Source organism: Haliotis rufescens, unplaced genomic scaffold (genome assembly GCF_023055435.1).
Source record: "Haliotis rufescens isolate VD_foot unplaced genomic scaffold, xgHalRufe1.0.p SCAF_7, whole genome shotgun sequence".
In the NCBI taxonomy this organism is placed as follows: Eukaryota; Metazoa; Mollusca; class Gastropoda; order Lepetellida; family Haliotidae; genus Haliotis; species Haliotis rufescens.
The window spans coordinates 19,529,443-19,553,864 of NW_025964361.1; the positions used below are offsets into that span (position 1 = coordinate 19,529,443).

At 39.2% G+C, this 24,422-nt stretch overlaps 1 protein-coding gene across 1 annotated transcript in view; it reads left to right on the plus strand.

Moving 5' to 3' along the window:
* LOC124113296 (alpha-1-macroglobulin-like) overlaps positions 1-24,422 on the plus strand; it is a 53,747-nt gene that overhangs the window by 22,769 nt on the left and 6,556 nt on the right. Inside the window, exons 15-26 of the mRNA XM_048387522.1 lie at positions 3,788-3,982; positions 4,592-4,741; positions 10,030-10,149; positions 10,510-10,570; positions 13,725-13,875; positions 14,194-14,311; positions 14,443-14,556; positions 15,049-15,162; positions 15,686-15,814; positions 20,436-20,574; positions 20,749-20,925; positions 22,464-22,563. Of these exons, the coding sequence (XP_048243479.1) occupies positions 3,788-3,982; positions 4,592-4,741; positions 10,030-10,149; positions 10,510-10,570; positions 13,725-13,875; positions 14,194-14,311; positions 14,443-14,556; positions 15,049-15,162; positions 15,686-15,814; positions 20,436-20,574; positions 20,749-20,925; positions 22,464-22,563 (1,568 nt within the window). The remainder of the gene's footprint in view (positions 1-3,787; positions 3,983-4,591; positions 4,742-10,029; positions 10,150-10,509; positions 10,571-13,724; positions 13,876-14,193; positions 14,312-14,442; positions 14,557-15,048; positions 15,163-15,685; positions 15,815-20,435; positions 20,575-20,748; positions 20,926-22,463; positions 22,564-24,422) is intronic.

The following is a 24,422-nucleotide window of genomic DNA, read 5'->3' on the forward strand; positions in this document are numbered from 1 at the left end:
TCGGGTAGCCTAGTGGTTAAAGCATTCGGTCGTCACGCCGGAGACCCGGGTTCGTTTCCCGACATGGGTACAATGTGTGAAGCCCATTTCTGGTGTCCCCGCCGTGATATTGCTGGAATATTGCTAAAAGCGGCGTAAAACCAAACTCACTCACTCACTCACTCACTTTACCTACCAGGTATATAACTTAACCCATATCTGCCTTTACCTACCGTTTATATCACTAAACCAGAATCTGCCTTTACATATCAGGTGTATCATAAAACCTATACCTGCTTTTACCTGCTAACTATATAACTCTAACCCAAATTTGCCTTTAGCCACCAGGTATTTCACTAAACCCACACCTGACCTTCCCTGGCAGGTATATCGCTGCACCCATACTTGACCTTACATACCAGGTACATCATTAAACCCACGCCTTCTTTAACCTACTAGTTAATATCACTAACCCATAACTATTTTTGCCTAGCAGGTATATGACTAGCTCATATCTGCCTTTATCTAGCATTAAACCCATACCTGGTTTTCCTAACTGTATGTCTCTAACCCATATCCGTCTTAACTTTCAACGCATATCTGTTTTTATCTAGCATTAAATCCATACCTGGTTTTACCAACTATATGTCTCTAACCCATATCCGTCTTAACTTTCAACGTATATCTGCTTTTATCTAGCATTAAACCCATACCTGGTTTTACCAACTATATCTCTCTAACCCATATCCGTCTTAACTTTCAACGCATATCTGCCTTTATCTGCAAGGTATATAACTTAACCTTTATCTGCCTTTACCTACCAGGTATATCACAAAACCCATATCTACCTTTAACTCGCACACATCACTTAACGCATGTCTACCTCTACCTACCAGGTACATCATTTAACGCATGTCTGCCTTTACCTACCAGATACATGTTTATCACTTAACGCGTATTTTCCTTTACCTACCAGGTATATCTAACCCATATCTGTCTTATTACCCACGTAAGATACAGGCGGGAAGATACTAAACCCCGAATGTGAACAATAACAAGCTCTGTTGATGATCTCAAACGTAAAACGTTGTGAGTAGATCACAACTGTCTTTTCTTCTTTCAATGGTGACCTTGCCCTTTGTTCGAAGCTGTCACTGACAAGTAAGCAGATTTGAGTTTGTTGATTTTTATGTCTTCAGTATAGGGTCGTACAGTTAACGTCTTTGGCGAGCAATCTGATTTCCTTCATCCAAATGGTACGGCCAGGATGTAAATTCAAGGAAACCCAACTATACTGACTCGCTTTGATAACGCACCAACATGGATCCATGAAAATATCACGATAGTTGGCAAAGAACAAACGAAAATACACCATGTTAGGACTCAAGGAAGCTCCAAAACTGTTCTCAAGTTTGACAGCCGTTGTGAGTCGTCACCAAAACGCAGTAGAGAACGGTACTCAAAAACACGATTTTACAAAGCACGAAAAATACGAAACGTCGTTACCTTTTCGTGCAGAAATGGGGTATAAAGGGATGGCATTCAAAGGCTTCCCGCTTAATCGGTGTAGCCGCGGAATAGCACTGAGGACGCAAAGCCGAGATTGACACTTGAGGAACGGGAACGTGTCGTCACCCTTTCCTTAACCCGATTCTGACGCTAAGGCACAGAAATGCACGTCTACACGGCACAGCCAACGGTTTTTTCGACGCTGGCATGGCGGGTTTTTTTCTGACGAATCTAGATTTCACCTCAGGAACGCCGACGGACGTATACGGGTACGGCGTCGCCATGGTAAACGTTGTCACGATGATCATTCAGACTGATGATCGATGAGGCGGCGGAAGTGTGATGGTTTGATGAGATCCATGTATGCATAGGTCGTGTTAATGCAGTTTACTACAAGAACGCCATTTTTAAAACGTCACGTTGTCCTCTGTTTCCGTCAACACCAAGAAATGAATACTTTCCAACAGGACGCCGGAGCACATACAGCACGTGCTTCTATGGACTTCCTGGCATAGAAAGGCGTACCTGTTATGCCACGGCCTGCACTATCTCTCGATCTACCTGGGACAGCGCGTTGCACATCAACGTTAGAGAGCTCGCACTTGTCCTGCAACGTGAGAAGCGTAAGACCACAAGCTGTTATCAAGACTGATAGTGTCCATTAGAAGGCGTTATGGGGCATGCATTGCTACCAGGGATGGTCATACCCGGTACTGACTTTGTCTTTGGACCCCTTGCGTGTTCCATTTCCTCTACATTAAATTTGTATACTTTCCAATGCCAAATTTCATTACTAATGAGCTATGCTATCTAAGTGTGATTGTACTGCACAACCAACCCCATATAAAATTTGTTTATCGTCTATTTCACTTTTTACCTCTGGTGCGTTTTAAATGCGTTTCAGTATATTTTGATTGCACAGCCGCGACACCGTCGGTACGAGTGACATTGTGTTGGTCCGAAATTCAAGGCGCGGCGTTAATTGACTTTTTATGTTTACTTACAGTTGTCCTGCGTACTAACAATATTTGATTTACCATAAGTTGAAGAAATGCTTAAAATAATATCTATAGCGTTGTTGCTTTCATATTTGCACACACAACAGCAGGAACATGTTGTTAATGCGTAGGCATAGAAATGTCAACAATGCCCATATTTGGGCATATATTAATATTCATGAGCAAGCAGATTTGCAACCGGTTTCAGTTTGGTGTGTTAACGAACGAAATTTGTTTCACTTGGTCAGATACCCTTGAAAGTCCACTAGTTTCGTGAAATATGGTATCAAACGAGAATGAGTGTTGTATTCTCTGTTTTCCTAAGAGGTATATCACCGAAACCATATCTGCCTTTACCTACGAGGATAGACCCATATATTCGGTCATCAAATTGGCTGTTTCAAGTAGAGTTCATTTGATTCCTCTGAAGAATCGAGACTTACCGAAATACAAGATAGAATTTGCGTGTCAAAAATCTTGTGGATAACCGAATAACTACGAAAGAAAATATTCTGAAGCTCTTCTTTTGTAAGTAACTAGAGATGCCGTAACTAAATATTCAAGGTATGTGTGAGGATAAATTGTGGGAAGAAGACAGAATCGACTGAGAGGGTGTATATCAAGTTTGGTGACAACAGAAAGCTTACCATTTAGCAGACTGTGATGTCATATATTTTGCGACACAATGACCGATGTGACGTCATAATAGTGACGTTTGGTGTATGAGAAAACCGTACAAGGCTTGCTTAGTTTTCTTTAAGGGTGCCCACTACATGTTGGCTAACTGAGTTGCTGTGCTAGATGCTTTCAATGCCTGTCATATGTTCTAGTGGCGTATTACTGTATTAAAAAGACATATTCAGGTCCATATTATGCTCAAGGGGTGTTGTCGTCGTTTCCTCAATTCAGATCGGCAACACGCTACAAACAGTGGACTTGGCCCATGAAGCTTCACACGAGCGTATAGTAGTACATTTACTGACACCAAAGAGTTCGTGTATTTTTCCATGGTTTTGTGTTTTCAATGTAGAGTCAAGGTTACCTGTGGATTTAACCGCGTAAAATTTAACTTTTGAAACAAGGTAACCTAGCTCAACTTTGAAAACACAGCATGTTTATTCCCTAATTAACATATTTACCTATAAAGCCGTCTGTTCATAGTTTATATAATTTGCAGTGAACAAGCAATATAACATCAAACGGCCGTTTTCATGTGTTAGTATAAACACTGATACTGTGTCCATAAAATATACAATATCTAATTGAATAACACACGACTCATACCTATGCATGTGTTGCAGGTGTTGTCTAGAGGCCGCACTGTTGCTGTACAGGATGCATCTGTCCCTACTCCATCATCAAGCAACATCTTCGCCATACGTATGACAGCCGAGATGGCCCCTAACCCTCAGATTGTTGTGTACTATAAGCATGCTGATGGTGAAATTGTTGCTGATGCTATATCCATTAAAGTGGATGGAACATTTGATAACAATGTAAGATGACGGTTTTTCTCTAGTTTGCAGTGTTTCTTATTTTTTTTATCGAGTTTGGGATTTGGCAATGGCACATTAATTCCTGGAGAAATCATGTTATTATCACAATATGCACTATACAAGAATACATAAAAATAATATGGTCTGAACAGGAACATGTTCATTCATTCTTAGTCTTCACTCGCATACAATAATAACTATAAATCTGAAATGTTGTTCATTGATGTTACACCTGTCTGTCTGCCATACAACACGACATCAAAGTTTGGCTTCTCGTTCGACAAGTCAGAAAAACCGTATTCCTGACTTCGGGCAGATGGTGTGGTATGTAGGTCCAAGTTTGTTGTTTAACGCCACACTCAGCAATATTCCACCTATATGACGGCGGTCTGTAAATAATCGAGTTTGGACCAGACAATCCAGTGATTGACATCATGAGCATCGACCTAAGTGTTCTTGCAGTGCACTGCATTGGCTGGTCACAATAGTAACAATTATGCGTAGTTATTCGGTCTTGTCACTGTACCAGGTCTTTCAAATGCATTGTTCATAGCATCATATTTATTAGCAGACTGTCAATTGTGAATGAGTATGTTGACTGTCTGACAGGTGCGTGTCGAGTTTGACCGACGGAGCGTGAAACCTGGAGCAGCAGTGGATATGAGAGTGCACGCTGACCCCGACTCTCTGGTGTTCCTCCTGGGTCGGGACAAGAGTGTCCTGCTACTCAAAGACGGAAATGATATTACAGAAGAGATGGTAGGTTGATTTGAAACGTATTATTTAAAGATTTAACATTATAACAATTCGGGGCCTAACCATCATCTTACAGACAACAGATGACAATTGATTATTTCATACTTTTTAATGTCATGATAAGAGAGGGAGAGAGAGAGAGTGAGAGAGCGAGAGAGAGAATGAGAGAGAAATGGGAGTAAAAATGAAAAACATTCAGATTCAGTTTACTCAGAATTCCAGGCCTTTAACATTTATAGGTGCATCTTAATATCTTCTTTGATACATCTTAGAACTTAAACAATTTTGGTGTATTTTGAAGATGTACAAACGTATGCTGCAGCCAATATACAAGTCGAGTTAGTTTTATATTCTTGCAAGTACAAATTACCTTCTACTGCTTAACATGGGCAATAATTCATATATGATTTACATTTTAACAGAGTAACATACATACCTTACATCTGTTATATACAGTTCACATTCAAATAAAGATTTACATGAATATTTCCAAGGATTCCACCTTCATCAGTTTCGGCGATCGGGATCGGATGTACGGAAAGTTCTTTCAGTGAAGATGGATCTGTATTTTCTTCACAGTTAACCGCGACCCCTTTTACTGCTACCAAGCCTACCGGAGATTGTATTGTTTCTTCGTCGCCCTCGTCTGTTGCTGAAAATGTCAAGCTTAATGGCATCCCTCAGACTGCGTCTTCGATCGAACCCTCTAGAGCCGACTAGTCCTTGTTTTAGCCCCTTAATGCCGAGCCCCAGACAGGGTAACAACAAGTACCATCTTTTAGGATTCGGATGGCACTTTTTGTCTTCAATGCACTGGTTTAATGTCCACCTACTGTGACTGTTCCAGATGCTCTAGTGACACTACAGTCTTCCACACAAGTCTTCCACGTAGAATCATGGAATTCTAATGATTTAACCTCAATCCCGGATCGGGATCGGCAATCTGTGGCTCGCCGATCATGTGATTGGCGATCTTCTTAGACTCGCCATCCCTCCAAAGATCATGACTCCTCCCCAGATCACATTGTTTATTAGGGTCAGCGAACATCTCAAGATCGGCGCTCTTTTACAGATAAATATATCTAGAGGTACATCCAAATTTCCGTATAACGTCAATCGTGTTACTACGTACAAGGCCAACGAAGATCCAGTCATATCTCAACTTCTCGCAGTATCTTCTTCATCAACTTCTAAAAATCCGAAATGATTCCAACTGAACAGCGTATTCAGTTTATCGGGGTCCTGATCGACATGCACCTAGGCAAGATGTACATGCCCAAGGATCGCTGGATGAACATTCAACACTTTGTAACATTTGCACTCAGACAGTCACTCTCTCTGTGCCTCAATTGCAACAATGTCTCGGTCTCCTGATGTCAGCACATGCTCTCAACTTCACCTGCACGCAATTCAGTGTTTTTCTCAAGCCCTACCACCAGAACAACGATTCTATTTTCTCCAGTGGTGGCTGATTCCATTGAACGTCTGCAAAGGTGTCTTGTTGTGGCCATTTGCATATCTTCGTCGACGCCTCAATGGTGGGTTTGGGAACTCATTTACAGGAACTGCAAGTGGCAGGGCAGTGGTGCAAATATATCTATGTTTGCTGGACTGCAATCATTAATTCGGTCTTTCAAGTCGGCAGACCAGTCATCTCGGTTTTACACCCACCTGGGATTTTAACATCATACTTCGTCGTCTAACTTCGGCTGATTATGAACCACTTGCCAAGAAGGAGTTCGAACACATCACGCATAAAACTTTCTCCTGGCTCTCGCAAAGGCTGCTCGAGTGAATGAGAATCATGCTTTCATGCGTGAACATGGGAACGTTTTCCTAGGCTTGAGAGGGGATTTCATCACCAAAATCAATTTCCTGGACAACTTGATTTGATTCGCACCTTTGACGTCCATCTTGAATCCTGAGGATCTTGAAGACGTATCCTGTGTCCCGTAAGTGCGCTTCAGATCTATTTTGATGCGGCGAAACCATTTCGGCGTTCCAGTAAGAGACAGTTTATCCCACTTTCTAAGACAGCTGTAAAGGACGTTTCCTGTACCACGATTTCGTTTTGGGATTGATTCGGTTGTTCTCCGAGCTTATACCTTTCCTGGCCTCCATGCTCTGGCTGCTTCCATCCCTCACGAAACTCGCATCATTGCCTCTCGCACAAGTCTCCAGGACACATTTGCACAGATATGTTGAGACGTGTACCCGATCCAGTTTGTTGTACTTCTTTGTCCTTCTCCATGTCTCTTTTAAGTTTATTGTAACTTTTCGGGTTTTCCCAGACTGAGTATCCGATAGGAGGATGTATTCAGGCTCGGCCGAATCTCGGTGTCCCGATCCTCTATTCCATTCACCTCTGCTTTTCTGGATATGGGCGATCGTTTCTCTTCTCGTCTTTAACTAACATTCAATCCCTGAGACATGGTTGAGGTTGTTTTTTTATCGTCCATGAAAAATAGTGATACCCTTGTCTTGTAGAGTCGATTGGCTGGATTCCATTTCCTAATCGATTAAAAGTCGTGCATCATATTGTTTGGCTTTACAATTACGCTCGCTTACAAATGAACTTCATGTGGTTTTCCTCTGTTCACGTATCAAGGTGACAACACTCTTTTGGGGTGTTTCATCCCAACCCATGAGCTGTCTTATGACACAAGACAGTTTTACTCACTTTGGTTCACAATTCGTTTAGCCTATTAAGCTCTAGAAAGAGCTGGGGAAATCACGTGTTCAGCTCGTGTATGTCGACCAGTATGAAATGCGTGCATGATCCAGATTGTTGGGCGGTGACGAATGTGATGCTAGGTGTGTGGGGGTGAATTGTTTTTTCCGAAGCTGGAAACCTTTGTTTAGGCACGTTTCCACTTAATGTCGAAAGAAGAATGAGAAATGTATAGTGTGAGATAGGATAAGTATATAATTATACAATTCATTGTAATATTTACAAATTTGTACAGAAGAAAACTGAAAATAATCACCCAGAAAATCATCATATAAAGTCATTTTAGTCTTGTCGAAGGTTGTCTGATGATAGTCCTTGGTTTTCACAAAACTGAGTGTATATGACTGCTTTTGTTAGTCCCTGTATATGGATGTATTTCTTTCATGACGAACCCATTTTTTCGGTATATGATGTAAAATCCTGAAGAAAGGGAGATACGTTTCGTCGAGATTTCTGGTTGCCTGTGTTAAAAATCTTAGGTCGCGCTTGTTTTGCAGTAGCGAGAACTAAGATTTGATTTTAATTATATTGAAACTGATATCACTTAGTGGTACAAAATTCAAAATAGGCTATGCCACGAATTCTTCTACAGCTTGAAGATCTTTGGGCTGAAAATTGCTAATATTTTTGGAGTACATTTCCAATTTGTCTCTTTGAAAATTAAACAATTTAGTATCTTCCCACATGGTTAACGATTTATGTGCTAAGTGTCGCCATAACCCCTGAGACGCATATTTTCACTTTCATATACTTATATTTACAAAAAGATGGGTTTCAAAGCACCATAATAAGATGTGTGGAATGGGGATGATGAAGTAATGATCTATCTGATCATTAAAAAAAAGTGTCTAAGTTTCGAAAACTATGTTTTAACATTTAATAAAATCCTTTCTTGTATGTGAATTGAAAACATTACTCCAATGATTTTGAATAGATCAACGTAGAGGTATATGCGGACAGAGTTGTTTGACTAAGGTTTTATCACGGTTCAAAATGAAAACCAGAAACATGTACTGTAGCAAACCTTATTAAAAAACAGCGATCAGTTCTGAGAGCCCCCCTTCAGACCCGTCTAAGGTATACTCAGTTTCATCTTCGTACAGGAAAATAAAGTGTTCTACACTTTAAAGTCTATACCATTATCACACTGATTAGATTTTATTGCAAGAGCAAATAACGCCATACATGCGACGAAGAGGTAAGGTGGCTAAAGTGTCAAAAAGATTTCTCAAAATCAATTCAAATACCAGGTATTTTATGTTTCTGACAATAATTCATCAAATCATGAAGTATTTTACTATTTCCTCCACTTAATGAATTTTTTGAACATGTTTCTGTTTCACGAATCATATCTGGGAGGGCCTATTTTAGGCGTAAGGCGATAGCCCCTGATGCGATTTTATTGTGGACATTTAAGAGACCTAGCTTTTTTATATGGTATATCACGGGAATGTTTTGGGATACCTGCGATAATAATTTATATTTGAAAGTCCGACAGAAACCATTTTTTTCAAATATCTGTGATCGATCCCCATAGAAACATACGTATATCTTTCAAGGAATATTTACACAATTTTTCGCCAAATATTTACCTGAGCTATTTTTCTAGTTTTCATGTTTCTAACGATGGTGCACTCTCTTCTAGAGTATGTGATCTTTCACAAAATTACCTTCTATCATTTGTGTTATACATCACCATTTGTAAATATATCTAAATACAAGTGCAAATCTTCCGCGTAATTACTTTTGTACAGATTTTCATAAAAGATCATTCCTTTGATATATCATATTTTGTTGTCAAGATGATATCTTTTATGATTTGTGTTATATTAATCTTTACAAAATATCTGTTTTCAAAATTCATAAGATATTTAGTTTTGATTTTAATCCCTCTTTTTCTGTTTTGATAGTTTCAAGTTATTCAAGTTTTAATAACTAGATTACTTCATATTTACATTTTACGTATCTCATAAAATAATTGGCGGTTAACTGTTATTTCTATAGTTTCTAAATTGTCATCACATCCAGAGAGATTCTTATATACATAAAGTTTCAAGTTGTACACAGTCACTGTCACATTTCTTTAATGTATTAAATGACAATTTGTATCCTGACATAAACAAAACATAAAGGAACCAGAATACACGCCGAAATGCAAAAAAGATTTAAGAGGTAATGTTTACAAATGTCACTGCGTGACCTTTTACTTCTCATCAAAGTAAAATGTTGTTCTAGCAAGGGACAGTTTAGGATTCCAGATCGAAAACAAAAGCCGGTACGGGTTTTCGGAAACAAGATGGTTTCCCCGATCGGTTTTTGTAATCGATAACCTGTTGTTGTTAATAATAATCTGCTGCTTATCACAATACATTTTGTTACCTCTCATTCCTTGTCTGTAATCACTCCAGATTGATAAGGGTGTAAGAATCTACCTCGCAACGTCGCTAAATTCAAGAAACTAGAAATTGCCATCAATAAAATTGTATAATTGTCCAAAGATACATTTCAACAGTGCAGTATTCACAGGCTGTATCACATCACGGTACATTTTCTATTGCAGGTTTCTCGAGAGCTCATGTCATATGACTATGGTTCCTACTTTGGGTGGTTTGATACGTGGTACCGTGGATGCTGGCTGCCTCGCTCTTCAGGGGGTACTGATACCAAGGGAGTATTTTCCGTAAGAGTTCATTTTGATTAGTGCTTAACAACAACTCAGATTTATGTGTGTTATGTTCTTAACCCATACATAAAGTATTATGTGCAGTCGTGTGCGGGATAAAGGATCATAGCACATATAAACCCCAGTCTTGCTTCATTTTGTGTGAGAAGTGTATCTGTATCTGTTTCCATTCAAATTTAACTTCATATCAACGAGGCTATACTACGCACATCAGACATACAGGCACCAAGCAATACTGGTATGCTGATATGACATAGTTTGTTGTCCGTAAAATGGAAGGTTTGACCATCACGAAAGTCATTGAAAAGATTTGTTGAAGTCATCAACTAAAAGGTCTGTTTTTTGTTTATTATCAAGGGGGCTAACCTTGCCGTTGTGACCGATGCCAATGTGTACGAACATAAAGAATACTACAACTGTGAGTATAGGTGACGTTATTAGTACACGCGTATCAGCCGCTGTTTCGCATATTGTGAGGACCAACTATCATCTCAGGCGCATAGTAGCGTGAAGTTCCCTTCTGATAAAAGTTTATAAATAGATAAACATAAACGATGTACGTTTCATATTGTTCTTATATTAAACTAAAATAAAAGTCCCTCTTCATTTTAACATTTGACTTACCCTTCAGGTTCATGTACTACTGAAGTACATATGAATTGTTGAAGATCGAATAACGATCGAAAGGGTACATGTTAAAGAAAACAATTGATGTAGTTTCTACCATGACATTACGTTAGACCATTCGAGCTATCGACTCCTGTGATCGGAATATAACATAGTTTTCTTTAAAAAGAACGGGCGCAGTGACCCCGTGGTCCAACGTTCACAAATTGGGCCCAACAAATTGAACAGATGATGCCCTGACATACATCATTTCGATTCTGTTATTGTCTCGTCTATTCAAATTTGTCATTGCTTTATCTTATTTTTGATCAAGACAAATCGTATATTTGATGCAAGACTAACCCGAGATCATGTGCATACTAATCATGTCAATATTCTACCACCGATCATATATTTACACTCTGTAGCTTAATCGAGTTGTTCTAAGTAAGAAAGTGTCACCGCTTCCCAACTCCGAAAAATTAAATAAAACTCCGTTGAAAGAACTTTCATGTAAATTATGGAATATTTATGTCATTGGAGCGGAGATGAATTACACTTTAGTTTTAAATGTAAATATTTCGATGAATACTGAGAAATGTACATTCCAAAATGCTATTCAAAAGGACACATATGTTACAATTCCAGGAATTATTTAACTGCCATAACAAATCTACAGAAGAGAAAGAAACTATGTAAATTTGTTAACATCATACCTGGTTAACCTCTGTCCGCTACTATGTAAATTACTGTTTGTACCTCATATGCCGATGTATTTAGGCAAAAGTTATTGTGACATACAAACGACAAACAGAATCAGCGTTAGCTTTTACTGCCGCGAATGAAATGTTATCACATGGAAAGACAAATGTTCCAAGGTATGGTAACGATCAACAGTCCATGAGAACAGCGTAGGGCATATGCAAAACAAGAGGGGGTTCACAAGCAAGTTCACAGTCAGTAGCGAGTGTGTCCACCCTGTGCACCGATGCAGGTCTCGCACCTCCGCCTCACTGCCGCCTCGAAACGTCGATGATAGTGCTGGGGATGAGCATTATATAAGCGAAGAAAGGTTTGGCGGAGTTCCCGCAGCGCTGTTGTAAACGTAAACGTCGCTTCATTTCATCCCAGACGTGTTAAATGGGATCTTGCGGGCCAGGGAAACACATTAACGCTGTTCTGATTAAGATAATGCTGTACAACTCAAGCAACGTGTGGACTGGCGTTATCGTGTTGCAACGTCACTCCAGGGACGTTCTGTTGCAAAATCTCGTCACGGTACCTCACAATATTCAAGTTCCCCTCAATCACAATTATTGGCGTCCTTGCTGCAGCTGTTATCCCACCCCAGATCATAACGCCCCCACCTTCATAACGACCCCCTTTCAGAACACATGACCTGATGTAACGTTCACATGTGCGCCTGTAGACATGTGTCATGCCATCAACTCGGTGACGAGAACTCTTCTCCACTCACATGCTCCCCATCACAAGTATTGTCTGCTCCACTGGATCAGACCTGGCTGGCTCGAATCTAGGTTATTTCTGAAACGAAACTGTTGAAATCAATTCAACGCAAACCTGTACGCCTTAGGCCACACTTTTTAAATTTTATGTTTCATGCATTTATTCCAGCTTTTCCACTAAGCCGGTTGAAATAAAAATAAATATAAATAGCTATGTCACTCATTTATTTATATATTTATTTATATGAAAGTCATTCTGCCGTTAAAACTGCAGCTGGTTTCTTGAATCCCTGATAGTGACGTAGACATGGGATTTTTATGTAACATTTTATATTATATAAGAGGGTCTATATTACTAGCGGGAGAAATAATAAAATAAATATTTTTATGTTGAATTTATTTCTTTTCCAGCTGCATTTTAGTAGGTGCAGCGGGCCTGTGAAATGAAAAATATAAAACATGTGGCCTTATTTATGTTTGAAGATATTGATATACTTAAAAGCCTGTTAGCATCATCTTTCATATCTCCCACAGCGAATCTGGTATTGAGGTTGGCTGTGGACAGGCCTGAGGTCCTAGATCCTGAAACTGCTGAAACTGAAAACCTGATAAAGAATCTGTTATCCTTTTGGAGCACCTTGGAATATATTGAAATTTCATGATTATGTTACGCAACAAGCATTTGAGTAAACAAACAGACTAAACCCATTATAGGTGTTGACCTATGCACTACTGCTTGATTATCAGAATTAAAAATTACTTTCTTGTTTGTAATTATATAAGATGTTCCCCCAAATATGAACTGCCACAAATATCAAAACCGTGAAGTATTGTTTTTTTACAAAAATGAGGGTTTGTGGCATGCAGGGCGTATGTGGAGGGAGTGTGTGTGCGTTTGGGTGTGGGGGTTGGGTGTGGGAGGGGGGTGCCTGTCTTTAGCGCAAAATGAACGGAAAGGAAAGGAACGGACAGAGTTTCCACCCTTTCCCCATAGATTGCGACCCATAGCTCTAGTTGATAATTGAATTTTATTATTATATTTATGATGCAATAAACTATCAATCTAAGCAGTCGGGTCTGTTTATCTGAGGAAAACTGAAAGCTGAGTAAAATTTCGGAAATGCGATTGTGAAAAGTAATTCACAAAAGTCACATGAAATTTAAGAAAATAGACTGCTTCATGAATGTGTCATTACTTCGTTTTGTTTGTGTTTAACGCCGCACTCAGCAATATGTCATCTGTATGACGGCGGTCTGTAAATAATCGAGTCTGGACCAGACAACCCAGTGATTGACATCATGAGCATCGATCCACGCAGTTGGGATACGATGACATGCATCAACCAAGTCAGCGAGCCTGGCCAGCCGATCACGTTAGTTGCGTCTTACGACAAGCAAAGTCGCCTTGTACGGCAAGCATGGGTTTGCTGAAGACCCATCCTACCCCGGATCTTCACGGGTATGTCATTTGTTCAATTTCATGAGTGATCCGTATTTCAGATGGTGGCCTTTACGCAATGAATGATAGAATGGACTCTGGTGGGATGGGCCGTCAGTCAGTTGCAGTGCCTGAGCAAGCTAACTTTAAACCTGTAGAGAGAACACGCACTAATTTCCCGGAAACGTGGATTTGGACCATGGTGGTTATTGGGTAAAACACTTAACTATACTGAGCATAACCTTAGGGATTAGAATCCAATTGTTTGTTTGTATGGACAACATATCAGTAAGTTTGTGCACACTGTATAGCGACTGTTATCCATATACGTATTAAAATTAACTTAATATTAGCACTAGATCTGAAGCAACTGGTTTGATGATTCAACTGGAAATTCAGGTTCAAAGAGAAGTAAAGAAATGAAAGAAGGCACAGCATGTAGATTTGTGTATACATGTGTCTGTGCCTATTTTGACTTTGTCCATGAAATTACACTGACACGTCTAATGAACCTTTATCCCATATATCCAGTGCTTCTGGGCAAAGCGACTTATCATTGCAAGCTCCTGACACTATCACAACGTGGATCACAAGTGCCTTTGCTGTGCATCCCGGAAAAGGACTCGCTGTCGCTACCCGGACTGCAAATGTAAGTGATACTACAGCCCATTCATTACTCATTAATTTCAAAATTGTTAAGTTATAAAGGCGACCTATTTGTATTGTTCGTGTGACTGAAGACATGTTTTAGTTAATGGATTATATATTTCTTTATCGCAGCTGACAACCGAACGTAAACTTTTCCTGAGATTAGAGCTCCCGTATTCTGTTGTTCGCGGAGAAGAGGTGGTACTACAGGCGACAGCATTCAACTACCATGACCGAGATCTGCCCGTAAGTGAGTGAGTGAGTGAATTTGGTGATTAAAGCCGCAATCTGCAATATTCCAGCTACATGTATATACCGGTGGTCTGTTCTTCCTGTAACCCATCTCATCGTAGTCGGGATATGGAAAAATGCATTCAGCTGCAAATACGTAAACTGTAAATTGCGTATTAAAAAGCAAAGTGTGCGGACGAATTTTGTATCTACCTTTGTTATGAAATGAAGAGAACGTTTTTTCCGTTTTTCAAAACAATCATGTCCATATTTTGAAACACTGACACATGCCTTCAGAAACTGTGGAAAGTGCAATTGTTTTTTAAGGAAATGAAACATTGATATCACATAGTTGAATGCTTGGAAAACTCTTCCTACAACAGTTTTCAACGGGAAACCTCACATGTGCTTTACGATGAAGAGATCAGTCCCAATTTTTCACCTACTCCGAACGCCATATATATTTTGTTCCAATTAAATATTTTCATCGTTTTATTTGTATTGCAGGTTCTCATAGTTCTGAAACGGAACAAGGACTTCCACAACATTTTTCTGAGTGCAACATCTGGTGTTGAAACTGGAAAAGACATATACTCAACTCAACAATCACATTCTATTGATGTAAATTTTATTTACCTCTTTGTTCTATATTTTGAAGAGTAACTTTTTGCAGATGAACCAAGAAATAGCTGAGATTCAGATACGATCTGTGTCATTCCAAATTTAGATTGATATAGATTTGAAATATGTTCGTTTAGAATGAGTTCAAAATAATATCCCCTTCCCTATTTTTCTAGCAAGGGTTATTATCCTTACTTTATGACTCTTATGGGAGGGATGGTGGTTTCTTTTACATTTTCTTTTCATAGATTTGCTTTCCTGCAAATATGAAATGCTACTTCTGTCAGCCAAAGCATACATAAAGTAATAGTGTAAACATATAGCGGCATGTCATATATATATATATATATATATATATATATATATATATATATATATATGACGCCCTGGTTCACATGGAAACAGTTGCGAGAGAAAAAATACATTTCATAACACAAGATGTGCAATTATGAACCAATGGCAACATTCAAGGTAAAGTTCTCACATCTTATGTGACATCTTATCTTGAGCACCTTGTGTCCAGATACCAGCAGGTGAAGGTCGCGCTGTGTATTTCGTGATCAAGCCTATGGCGATCGGTGACGTGACACTGGAGGTGGACTTATTGTCCTGGGTGCCTGGCGATGGCGTGAGGAGACCCCTGAGAGTGGAGGTGAGTTGTAATTAAAGGTGTTTTGAATGTTTTAATACAATTTCAGTTGCAAATCTTTATGGTAAATACGCATATATTTCAGTGGTTTGGGCAATTTGTAAAGGGTCATGTAACACATTCGATATTTCGTCCTGAATATTGTTCCGACATTAAATCAAACTTGGCATGAAAAGAAATCATAAAAAATAACATGAAATCATTTTCTCATAGTAAACGAAGGGGAATCGAAAATGTGTTGGCCTCATTACTTTGTGTAATTTGGGATTCCAACACATAAGAAGAATATGATCTTTCGAAAGACATAACACTAAGTCACAGGCTGATAACCACATCTGCTTTCGAGAAGTCAACTAGAAAAGTTTACAGGGGTGAAAGAAAATGCGGAAATGGAGAAAAGATATGTAAAACACGCTTTGGCTTGACTGCCTTTCATATTCAACTGTTAAGAAATGGGCTGCTGAATTTATGCATAATGATGTGGAGACGGTGCCCTTCATAAAATGGATAGGTTTTGTATCAGTTCAGTCCATCCTAACTGACACAATTCACATGGGCGAAATATCTGCAAGATGGGTACTCAGAATGATGGCACCAGATCAGTTGCCGATTCAGCTGAACGTATCCAAGGACCAATTGATCAGTCATCCGAAGAATCCTAGTAAATGTGAATTTTAACCCTGGGTGAGTCAGTACTCAGAACAAACAGTGGTAACCCCCAAGGAAATACAAGAAGGTGGTGTCAGGTTACAAAGTTATCGATACGAATTTCCTGGACAGTAACGGGATAAATACGATTAACCATCTGCATCGAGGTCAGACGGTCAATGGACACTACAATGCTGACACAGAATTGTGTCAGCTAAGAAAAGCATGAAAAGCTCCATTCACGTATGCTAAAGCTTCAGGACAATGCAACTTGCACTTGTGTAGGTGGCTGTAGTTGCAATTGGTTGCTTTGAATTACTTCCCTATCCCTCTTCTGGCACAGTGTCCTCTGACCTTAATCTGTCAAATCAACCCTGTGTGATAGAGTTTTACCACCAACGATGATATGATTGCCACCGTCTAGGCATTTTGGAGGATTAATATGAACACTTCTATTGTGGAGGAAAAACAAAAGCTGGAGCACCATTGCCGCCCCTAACCATAATTCCGCCAGCTCCTGATTGCATTCGAACCACGGACCTTCTGATCCTTGACCACATGCCCAAAGAGGTTAATCCCGTCAGCAATCTGACAAGATAATGATACCATTTATGGATGCCTCCATGCCCTGCTATGGGATGACACACTCACCTGTCATATCCGGTTGTATTACTATAGTAAGGATTAAGTTGTCAGATAAAGAGACAACTAAACTTATTTTGTTACATACATAATCCTTGACCATAACTTTTGTTTGTTTGTTTGCACTCAGCAATATTCCAGCTAAATGATGGCGGTCTGTAACTAATCGAATCTGGAACAGACAATTCAGTGATTGAACTCACGAACATGGATCCACATGCATCAAACCAAGTCAACGAGCCTGGCCACCCGACCCCGTTACTCGCCTCTTACGACAAGAATAGTCGTCATTTATGACAAAAATGGGGTGCTTAAGACCTATTCTACCCCTGATCTTCACGGGTTTTGACCATAGCTAACGTAAAGTTGATACTTCATTAAGTATACTTGTATACTGCATTCTTCTTATTTTAATTATTCGTTTTTCCGCTGTTTGAACTGTACACTTTAGACTTATTGTTTGGCTGTAGCATTCTATGGTGTACATGTAGGATAAAGCTGTAAAGGGTACTGCCTGTGATGGTATTACCTTTACGTCTTAGTCGTTTGCAATTTTGTCATTACATTGTCATTATGTCCCAAAGAGTTGGCGTCTTTTTTATGAGGTATTTAAGAAGCTGGTACACCAAAAGGTAAGACTGAGGAAGAACTCAGGTGTTGGTTAGCATGTATGGGAACTCCAATTCATCAGTTCAGAGGTAGTTCTTCAATACCAATATGTCAAGAACTTCTCTAATATTGCTTGGCCTCTCTCACATCGGCTCCCTCGGTGAATCGGGAAATCGCTTCAAGAACAAAAGACTTGAAGATTAAACACTTGAAATTAATGAAGATTCAAGTTCACTAGTAGTAGGTGCAATTCTCTAGATTCTAGATAAAAAGACTGTGATGGATGTTCAGAAGAACACCAACAGAAGGCAGACCTCTGGCATCAATCTTACATTCTCGATGTCCAAGAGAGGATATCAACCTTTACTTTTACTGACCATTTCACAAGATATGCTCGAGCCTACCCTACAAGGAACATAACGGCAAAGACCACCACAGAATTCATATTCAACAACTTCTTTGTACACAATGCTTTTCCTCAGAGACTACATGCAGAACAAGGTGTCAATTTGAGTAACCTGATCACGGAACTGTGCATGCTTGACAAGGACAGGACAAGAGTAGGACCACACCTTACCACACACAGGGAAATGGGCTGACAGAGAGATTTAATCGTAACCTGATAAGTATGTCGGGTTCCTTGCAACAATCCCAGAATACCAACTGGAAGTTATACGTAGCACTACTAATCCATGCCTATTGGAGAGCATCCTTTTTTCCTTATGTTTAGCAGAAAACCACGTTTACCTGTCGACATTGCTTTTGAAAAAGGTTCTCCACAAAGTAGACAAACTGACACCACCCACATCACAGATCTGCGCCAGCACATTGCCGACTCCTACAAGTTGGCATCAGATGCATCACGTAGAGCCTGCAGGGGGTAACAGAAGAGTAGGAATGGCATCGAGGTCAGAGGAGCTATTCTCAGCAATGGAGTCTTTGTGAAGCAGCTTGCATTTTGGGGGGAGCGCAAACTGGCAGACAAGTGCAAACAAAGCATCTATGTTGTGAAGGACCAGAAATCCCAGTGGTCTTGTGTACAATAAAAAGATAAAAATGGAGGGCGAAGTGCACTTCATCAAAAACTGTCAACGCGGTTGGGTAATAATCTGAACAACACAAGCTATTTTCAGAAACTAGCTTACCTATGAGTAGCTCTTTGCAGGTATGGAAATTAACAGAGACAAGTATTTACGGAAATAAATGTTAATTATTTAGGTTTAGTTTAATACTTTAATTCTTATTAGTTAAATAGAATGATGCTTTAAAATCCAAAAAGTACAAACATATTGTTACATATATATTCACAGAAAGTATTTGAGACAAATGGTCTTAATACCGTGTTGATTCACAAAAACTCAAATGATTTGCTTGATTTCTAATAATCTCCATAAGCTTCAATTCCTTGATCCATGAGGAATTTGATATAAAGGAGGCGACCATGAATATAGATACATATCAATCTTGAAAGGTTCAAGACAACTTGTCTAATCTGAAAGCAAATATCATCTGAAGTTTACTTAGCATCTATGTACAATTTGGGGATAAGACATTTTGGCAAGAAGGCATCCCCATTGACACGGATGTTCTTACTTATCTGTTTCTTTGCACATATAAATTTCTGCTTAGATTGGCAAAATCAAAACAAGGCAATTTGTCCAAGTACTTTAACTTAAGATTGCGTTGATCTGATAATGTTCAATAATGATCAAATATACACATATTTCCTTCCTCTGATTTACGCACCTGAACTAGAAATACAAGAGGCCCGTGAAACCGCCACATCTGTTTTATATTTAGGTCTATGCATAGACAGTGACAAAGAACTATCCACAAGGTTGGGTGGCAACATAAGATAAATTAAACTTTACAATAGTCATTTTATCCTTTATCTTGAGAATATTCCAGGAGCTCCAGACTTTGGTATCTACATTTCACGAGTTTGAGATACAATCGAGCATGGTCTTTCTATAAGATTTTAAAGAGTGCCATGTGACTCTTCCTTCAATGTTGTTTGATTCAAGGCCTCAGTAAAGCTTTCAAAACGTTTTATAGTTGACATGTGGAGGACTTTTTCCATATGTGAAGCACCAGTCACCAAAATGATTCCCGGTGCTTCTCGACTTGTACCATACGTTCCCGTGTTTTTGCAAGTGAACAATTGTTTGTGACGGGTGCCACCGGTGGTGTAGGATACTCGTACTTTTTCGCGAACACCTTGTGTTATCACTATTAAATAGTGATTTGTATACACATGATATGATGTCACCATCTATAAACTTCTGAGACCTGCATCACTTCAAGCGTTTCTCCCACATTAAGTTCATACGCTGTAAAATAATTGGAATACTGTTTAAAGAGGCGTTAAACCTAATTCATTCATGTTTATGATACAGTTTCTTTTTATTATGGAAATGGTTTTGTCGATTTTACTTTAAAGTTATTTAGATGGAAAGGGACAGCCTGATTTAAAGGTATACTCGGGCAATTGTATATTTTGATTCCTCATGTGGCTAGCTGGGATGAAATAGGTTTTTTCCTGGTTTGAACATTTTCTCTGGTAGCCATGTGTCTTAAACCGGAAGACCGTGTTGGGATTTGTGGAAATAGTGACGAGGGTCTGTTTGTTTGTTTTTTCAAGTGCTTGCAAAGCCATCCTGATATACTCAACTAGCATGGAATTTTAACGCTTTAATCTTTTAAAACATCGGTTTCTGCCTTCAAGCCTGAAGGATTGGAGCGCACAGAAAACGAGGCTTGGCTGATCGATCTCCGGGGATCCTCAACGTTCCAGGAAAGCACATCCGTCGATTTCCCTCTACAAACCGTCGAGGGGTCACAAAAACTAAGAGTCAGCGTTGCAGGTATTGTAAACCAATTTAATTTTGTTTGTGCAGGGAGCCTATATAAGATCTATGGAATACCATTTGTAACAAAGTAGGATAGAAGTAAGATATCAACAGCTTCGACACTGATGACAATTTAGAAACAAAACGTATGTTAAATACATCTGTATGCTTGTTTTACGTTGTATACAGGTGACATTCTCAGTTCTTCTCTGACAAATATTGAGAATCTAGTCAGAATGCCTGGCGGTTGTGCAGAACAGAACATGGTGAGATTTGCCCCAAACATCTACGTCATGAAGTACCTGCAGAGAACTCAGCGTTTGACCACACACATTAAAGACACAATTGAAACGTATATGGAGAAAGGTATGCTGTTACATCTGGTGTCTGTACAAACATACTAACTATTTTTAAGATGATTAAGACAGGAACAAATAGATATGCATATTCAGATGTCTGGGAATATTAGAACCCTTTTTACCAATACAAAACAAGTTATTAATCAGACCTATAGGTTTTGATGCTTGCTTTGCTCGTAACGATACTGCTCCGCTATATACATGCAACGAGGAGATTTCAACAAACTGTTTCAGGATTTACAGGCAATGTAAATCTCACCGGCTTTTGTCTTGAGAAATAGACGATCCCAAAATACTTATGATCTTTGGCGGTTTGTGGTTTGTCTTTCCGAAGCATAGCTTCCCATGTTTCAACAATGTTCCCCGTTTGTTAATACTTTATCGGAAAAGTCTGTGAGAGACTTACGTGTAAGGTCACGTTTTTCCATGCATAGTGGTTATTTAATTTTAATAATATGTATGTAAGCTTGTAATAAGTGATGCCAACTCTTTATGAGTAGAAGGCCACGGTGATCTTCATTCAATGAACAGCATTTATTATATGTTTTTTTTTAATAATTTCCCCAAATCCCGATGTCGTGGATCATTGCTCATAATATCAGTCACTGGATTATCTGGTCCATATCTGGTCCATTATATATAGACCTCAGTCATATAGCTGGATTATTGCTGAGTACTGCGTTACACAACAAAGATACAAATACGACCTAGATATTATATCATGTACATCTCCTTTAGGGTCCTGGGAAATGTAATTGGCATATTAATCGGTAGCATATGCTGTAATTCAGTTTTACATTGAATTCCATCTTGGAACGTCATATTTGTTTATATTCACTTTCCATGTCACACGCTGAAAATGAATTGAAACTCAAAAAGTGTTGACTGTAGCGTGATGAATATTGGTATGTATGTTCCTTATGATGGACACCCGAAGTGATCATTGAGATATCTTTATTGAAGGTCAAAGTCACTCGAATGGTCTTTCATAAGGTAGTTTTGGCTCTTTATGTACTGAATCAATCAACTGTTTAGATTTATATGATTGTAAGAGTTAGACTTCACTTTTATAACAAGTTGTATTTAAGCCTGTGATTGGTTGAAATTGAGGGTCAGTGTCATTAAACAACAGGTTCAAACAGATTTCTGGAGTCTGCACTGCGCATGACTTATTTCCACAGACGGAAGTAATATCATTCAACCGGAAGTGTCTGTATGTTTCATATTATTTAGCTTGAGGAATGGGACTTTCTGATTTAAAATTGTTCTTTCCCAAACCGGGAGTGATGCAATTAGACTGCTAGTGATCAGTGGAGATTCCTCCACGATCTTAGTATGTTAACTAGAGGCAAGATACTTCCATATTTTATGAGGTTGTGGTAGGCCTGTATTTCACCAAAATGAAGGTGATGGTTTAACACTGGTGATGCGTATGCTGTATGAACATTTATAGCTTGTGGGTGCATAGATACAGTCGCATTAACATGTTTGTAACTGCATAACTGACTTGTTTTCAACAAATTGATGTTACTTTACTTTATGTAGGATACCAACAAGAATTGCGCTACAAACACAGAGAAGGGTGTTATTCTACGTTTGGAGAGTCTGCTATTTACAGTTATGGTAACAGGAACTGCAGTATGTGGTATGTTTCATGACATTGTTACTTACATTAACGACGCTTTCGTTACTGGCAGGAATATAGTTTCATATATGATCCGCCAATTAAAGCAAAGGCTTGATTTTCTTTCCAATTTATCTCCTAGTGGGAAGGTCCGACGGTTGTTCAATTGGGGCTTAAGACATCGTCCGCCTGATACTTCAGGAGGATGCATTGCACCGATATATGAATTTTCAAGGCGTAGAATAACAATTGAGATGTGCCTTCAACAGGACAATTGTAAAACAATTTGATAACATTGGTTCATGGCATGGAATTTAAGCCAAATGGTTATTTTTCATAAAAATATGTTTCAGTTGTTTTTTCAGTGGATTTGAATACACTTCGCGCCTAAGTTTTAAAACAAAATCTGGCATCGCTTCCCGTTTGTCCACGCCAATCCTTCATATGCTGCTACGTTTAATATCCGTTTCTTTAAATCCAAGTATTTAGAACACTTCTTCTACTCAGCTCAGTCCAGAAGTATTTGTAACGTTGTTTTCATATCGACGAATTTCTGGGAACTTGGAGGTACCATTCCGTAACCATGATTGCCTGTGCTGTGTCACGCATGGTTGACAAAAGCTCTGTGAACAGACATCTTCGCCTTCATCTGGTTCCACTATGAAATCTAGCAGTGACACTGTTCCACTAATCCCCAAAATCGGCCAAATAATTGTCAAAGTTTCAGTTGCACTTAAGGGCGGGAAGAGAGGCTCCATCTTGTTGATTCGAGTTGACATCCGGACCTATGTTATCTTGAACTGGCAATTTCTCCACGATAGAGTCATCAATGTCAAAAAGGAAATAACCAAAGGCTTCCCTGACCATCACACGAAAATGTTTTGACGCTCATATTGAAGGCAAGCGATCCTGCAAAGTACTTGACAGTAACCTGTTGTAAGCAGTAATCCAAATCGGATGCCCGCTCGGGGCGAAGTTGCTAGGAAAATCGCGTGGTCGGAATAAGAGCAAATCCGCAGTGCATTAAAAAATGCCATGTTTATAATAATATTCACGAAATCAATTCTTTCCTTATAAAAACAAATTAATTTATTAATTCATCCCTGATCACGTGGTTGGCTCTGTCGAAGGAATCTTGTGATGAGGCTGTGTGTATTACATTGTTGAAATCAACTGACCATGAAGATTGTCGAGGCATTGACATTATGTCAGGTACTCGTCAAAGATGGAGAAAAAATGCATCTGAGTGCGACAGTGTTCCTTAAGCTGCAAGACCAAAACATGTGTTCATGTCGAAGTAGTTACAAGAGATGATGATCCGTGTAGCCAGCGACCTGAATAATCTTGATTCAAATAATGTTGAAATCCATGTTCACGCACATGACAAAACTAGTGGGAACAAAATATTTATCTAAACCACGTTTCGAAGTATGTGAGGCTGTGCATGTTTTATCTGATTTCCTTATCTCCCTTCCGAAGTGAAATAGTATAACGTTTCGTTTTCTCATTTTTTCCCGCCCCTGTGGAAAGTGTGCACCGATCTAGTGAGTGAGTATGGTTTGATGCCGCTTTTAGCAATATTCCAGCAATAACACGGCGGGTGACACAAGAAATGGGCTTTACACACTGTGCCCATGTGGAGAATCGAACCCAGGTCTTCAGCGTGACGCGCGAACGTTTTAACCACCGCCCCGTGCACCGATCTATTTACTACTATCATTGTACCGTCAAAAAGAACCATGTCGACTTTATCTTTCTTCAGCTGTTTATTAAAAATTCGTTTCCGAAGCACAGTGACTCGCCTCAATACTTAATTTATAAACGAGTACCAAGTGTTTTAAATTTGTATAAAATATGCCTCAAAATAACTTAAATTATTG